The sequence below is a fragment of the Perkinsus marinus genome (assembly GCF_000006405.1).
Source record: "Perkinsus marinus ATCC 50983 genomic scaffold scf_1104296936642, whole genome shotgun sequence".
NCBI lineage: Eukaryota > Perkinsozoa > Perkinsida > Perkinsidae > Perkinsus > Perkinsus marinus.
Genome location: NW_003214088.1, coordinates 9188 through 13872, shown reverse-complemented (window position 1 = coordinate 13872; position 4685 = coordinate 9188). Strand labels below are relative to the sequence as shown.

Below are 4685 nucleotides of genomic sequence, written 5' to 3'. Positions count from 1 at the left end.
TCAGCCGTTCTTTCTAGGATGTGTCGACGTCTGAGTCAAAAGGGTATCCGGGCAGTACGGACTGCTGATCCTACATTGGCTGAGGTTTCCCCTACTCTGAAGAAGTTCGATGCTGTCTTCTGCCTCAACGTGTTGGACCGGTGACTCTTCAGTGGTGTCACCATCCATGTAGTGGTCATAATGCATCAGGTGCAAGTCTCCAAAGGGATTGTTGAATCGCATAGCAGAACTGGTGAGGGCAGTCAGCTGATGACTCTGTTGAAATACTACCAGGTGGCCCCAGGAGGTACGGTAGTGGTAGCAGTCCCTGTGCCACTCGCTCAACTGGATGCCTTGTCGAGCAGCAGTCAAGACGAGCAACAAGCGCTTGTAAGGACGTGGTATCAGTCGGCCTCTTCGTGGAGTGCAAGGCTGCTTTATTCCGTATTACGTGCAGACATTCGCGTACAGTGTGGGGAAATACATTTGTTAGTGACAATATGAGAATTCTGGGAAATCATTCTCTGTATATCGTTACTTGAAGTCGTACATGAACTCATACTTCAATTAGTGAGGAAACTCCGCTCTGATAAAATCAGCTGAAGAAAGTGAACATAAGTCCCGACACTTGTTTCTGCTGATGCCAATGGCAGCCTTGGAGTGGCATACATCAGGTCCTGTCGTGTAATGCGTCCTTTGAGGAAGCAGCGCGGTGCTTGTGGTAAGCCTACGTCCATATAGATGAATGGGAGATGGTCTCAGGAATGAGTATTTGGGACCTACGGGGTTCTTCACCCTAGCAGCCTTCACTCGGTGTCCCTACCTCTGCACTGGTCCCATCGCCGATCCGATCCTGCCACTGGATGATGCCGTTTTCGTCCTTACCAGAGTTTCTGACTCTCAATCCTGAGTTTCTGTGCTGTCAGCGGGACAGTGTTGTCATCTGGGGGTCCCTGGAATTAACATCGATGTGGACACCGTTGTTGCTGTGGACTGTGCTATACAAGACTTCAGACGTGATTGCTGACCATCCCGACGTGGTTTAATAGGTGCTCTTTATGTAGCGTCATGATAAGTTCCATGGTGAAGATCTAAGTATGGGTATGGCCAATGGCCATTGGCCATTGCCATGCCTGGAGGATGCTTGTGAGGGATTACCATATTTAATAGTTGTTTGAATCTTTCGGTTTTTGTGTTGTACTAGTGTTAACAAGCTAACCATGTTGCTTGTGCGAATGTACTCATCGGGAGCCCCTTGTGGCTACTCCCATGTGACTCTCCGTCCCGAGCTATGCATACCGGCGATATGCAAGTCTCACGGATGACGGAAAACCTATCCCGCATCAACAAAGCCCCGCCCGGCGCCTGAACTTTGACGTCGGAAAGCAGTACAGAGTGGTAGCTCGAGTTGAGATCCCTCTTGAAGCTCTTTGGATCGGAGGGGAGATGAATTTGATATAACCGCTCCGATAAACAGCAGATATTGCAATTCTGAATCGTACACATGGGTACGCTGCCAGAAGCCGAGGAAATGCGCATCTGACAACTATAAAACTAATAGAGGATATGTCTCGGCCAGAAATAAACCCTAAAATTTTAACGACAGTCTGGCCGAGCGGTCTAAGGCGCCAGCTTCAGGCGCTGGTCCGAAAGGGCGCGAGTTCGAATCTCGCGGCTGTTACTTTTGTGTCTTCCGCCAGGAGAGATCATATATAGTAGATACTGCTTTTTATTTCGACTCAACATTAAACATAGCATCTTTGTCTGTTGACATGACCTTCGTGAGGTTGGAACCCAGGCCTTCCAGATCGGCTAGGGATCGAGCAAGGTTTCTGTTCACTCCAAAATGCAAAACACCCGACCCCAGCGTGCGCGTCCCCATTGCGCTGGAGACACAGAGACAGAGAGCGCTACCCCTATATCCTTGCCCTCCCTTCCTTTGCAATCACTACCCCACAGCGGACTAATTCTCGCTCGCAAGGAAGCTCAAACAGAATAAGGGCTAAGTTTACTATATGAGCCACAGCCCGCCGTGGCCTAGTCTCCCATATGTCGACCTCGATGGTCAAATAGGAGGGTTCACTCTACCCCAATGGACACAACAAAAACTACACCTCACTTCGACCAGACAATCGTGGTACGCCCCTAAGGCTACAGCCGAGCTGCACCAATTCGATAGTGCTGGTGTGACACTGTCACTTCAACGGGAGGTCTTTAATGCTGACCGTTGGCCGTATCGGGTTGCAGTCCCGCCCATAGTGCCGACACAGCTTATCGCTGCAAAGGTCAATCGGGCCTCGCGGACACTAGGTGCATCTGCCTCATACATTTGACTACCACCCGCACAAAAACTTCGCTTTCTTGGCAAGATATACACGGTTCGGTTTCATCAGGCCCGAGTAGATTCGCCTCTTCGGGCGACAAGGCAAGCGAGAGTCGACCCTCAGTAGGGCCCTATTGTGATGTCAGGCCGGCTGTGGTCTGCTAGATGCTGATGGCTGGACCATAACAGCCTATGCCACTGCCTCGCCTGCTGCTGCTGCTGGATGGTGGATCCATCTCTGTCAATTCACATACTCCTGCAGTCTTAACAACGCGACAGTAGTTAAAACCTACAACAAGGGTTGTGTAAGGCCGAGTACGACCACCGACTCTCTGCACGTTGGACAGACTCCAGCGACTGACGCTGCACATATCATACATTCCCACATCATCTCCACTGCTGATCGAATTTTGTGGCGCGTGACGCCAAACTCAGGCCTCACCCATATTGGCAGCGGCAGCTTCGATCGATCTGACCGGCCTTCTACGGAGCAGCTCTTCCGCTTTCATATCGTGATCTCCATCGGACTCCTCTGATACCACTCCTCGGTGATCCTTTAGTTTTCTATTCAGTTTCCGCACATGCGTCATTAGGAATGTGAAATTAACTGCTAGCAATGTGAGCTGTAGTATAGTGATGACATATGGTGCCCAAAATGGGTACACTGCCCCTTCAAAGGGAAACCAAGCTTGGTAGAGAACGGACAGGCTCCACAGTGAGAATAGCAACCGCGATATGCCATACACTAGGACAAATACGACGTAGTGGTTGAGGGACTTATGAGCATTGTAGTAGTTGTACATTATTGACCCCGACTCGGCGACTAGGATGTTCACGGCGTTAGCCAAGGCAAAGGTGTTCATGTATTCTGATACGAAGAAACCTGAAATATGGGAAACTATCGATGGAAAAGCTAAATGAACTCACCACTGAGAGCCACACTATGATGAAGGATGAAATTGTGTTCCCAGGCTAAGGAGTGAATTATGTCGTATAGGAAATAACCAATATTAAAATGCTGCAAATGTGTGGCAAAAGGGAGCTCCGTGTTGGACCTGAGCGACTCTATGAGATTGTCTACGATAGTTGGGCTTACCCGTAGACAGCCCTAGTCGAGAGAGATCCCCATTCAGCAACCATACAGGCTATGGCCGCGACAATGGATATACTGTGATGGAACATGGAGGTGTACTCACAAGACTTTACTAAACATCTAGTGCGGTACATGTTGACGAGGAATACCAAGCCGAACATGCACAAGGGCACGAGGATGGACGTTGGGTCGTCGATGATGATGATGGCGCTACTAGGGGAAGGAGAAGGAGGAGACAGCATTGGCAGTAGGGGGAATGGAAAACAATGAAGAGCTATATGTGAGGGGTAAAGGATCGTCTGTAATCAGAGAATATATAAGTGACGACATAGATATTCCTATAAGGATTCGAAATGCGATCTATTAGCCACACCCTCTACCCAACTGGATGCCAATGCCCCCCCTTGTCCCTGCCAGTAGATAGCTGTCATTGGGTTTTTAGATGCAATCGAGAACGCAAAGGGTCCTGTAAAGGTCGATACTAAGAAACATATACGGATAGAGTTAGCAGTACAGAGGTAGTGAACTCGGCAGGGCCGACCTACGCTGCTTCCCACTGCTGCTACTACTGATGTTTAGCTTGCTGAGTTAGCCTCTTCTGCATGAACACATTGGTCTCCATCATATTCTGGGCACAGCGCCACAGACAGGTCTGCTCTGAAGTGGACAGGGACTTGCCCGGGGTCTGATATAAATGATGATGAATGCCTCTAGTGGTGTATATAGCCACTTACCGATACGCATTTGTCGAAGCATAGACCGGTGAGTTTGACCATAGTCTTCTGACTTTCTATGATCATATTCAACTGCATCATCTGCTGCTGAGCAGCCTTGCGGTCCTCAACGCTGTGGTCACTACTATACGAGGATGCTGTGTCCATTATGAAAACAGGAAACTCTAATTTGTTATTCTCCAGGTGAGCTCAAGCCAGGTAGTAAAAACGACTACTATAAAGGAGCCATAAACCAACGTTGTAGATGCATGAAATCTTTCGAGTGCGTTGAGCTCATTACCAACGACAGCAGTAGCTCCTTAAAATCTGTCCTAACTCCCGAAGATTGGTCACTACTAAACTTTGGTGACACAGTGTCATCACCATCCGCTCGTGTCACCACAGAGTTTGCAATTGATATGTGAGATCCCTGAGGCCGCAGGCGGGCTCAACAAGGAAGGATCAGATAATCTTGCAATCTTACGTTATCTTGCATTTCCTCAACTATGAATGTAAATATCGCTTTCGCCCGAGCGATCCATAGCCTTTGTTCGCATAGTCTGGAGTCGACCTATAC

The 4685-nt window shown here is 48.9% G+C and overlaps 3 protein-coding genes and 1 non-coding gene across 4 annotated transcripts in view; 3 read left to right on the top strand and 1 right to left on the bottom strand.

Moving 5' to 3' along the window:
* Nucleotides 1-16: 16 nt before the first annotated feature.
* Nucleotides 17-896, top strand: Pmar_PMAR001941 (hypothetical protein). Its single transcript, XM_002783677.1, has 2 exons — nt 17-700; nt 742-896. Exon 1 carries the CDS (start codon nt 181-183, stop codon nt 481-483), a length of 303 nt encoding a protein of 100 aa, XP_002783723.1. The 5' UTR covers nt 17-180; the 3' UTR covers nt 484-700; nt 742-896.
* A 684-nt stretch (nt 897-1580) lies between these two features.
* Pmar_PMAR001940 lies at nt 1581-1660 on the top strand. The gene has a single exon. It is a non-coding gene; the product is annotated as a tRNA-Leu (tRNA).
* A 2300-nt stretch (nt 1661-3960) lies between these two features.
* On the bottom strand, nt 3961-4276 carry Pmar_PMAR001939 (conserved hypothetical protein; the record flags this gene model as incomplete). The annotated part of the gene is made up of 2 exons (XM_002783676.1): nt 3961-4080; nt 4130-4276. 2 exons carry the CDS (start codon nt 4274-4276, stop codon nt 3961-3963), a joined length of 267 nt encoding a protein of 88 aa, XP_002783722.1.
* A 338-nt stretch (nt 4277-4614) lies between these two features.
* Pmar_PMAR001938 (ribosomal protein L13, putative) overlaps nt 4615-4685 on the top strand; it is a gene marked incomplete at both ends in the record, with an annotated part of 726 nt that continues 655 nt past the window's right edge. Inside the window, one exon of the mRNA XM_002783675.1 lies at nt 4615-4620. Coding sequence (XP_002783721.1) covers nt 4615-4620 — 6 coding nt within the window. The remainder of the gene's footprint in view (nt 4621-4685) is intronic.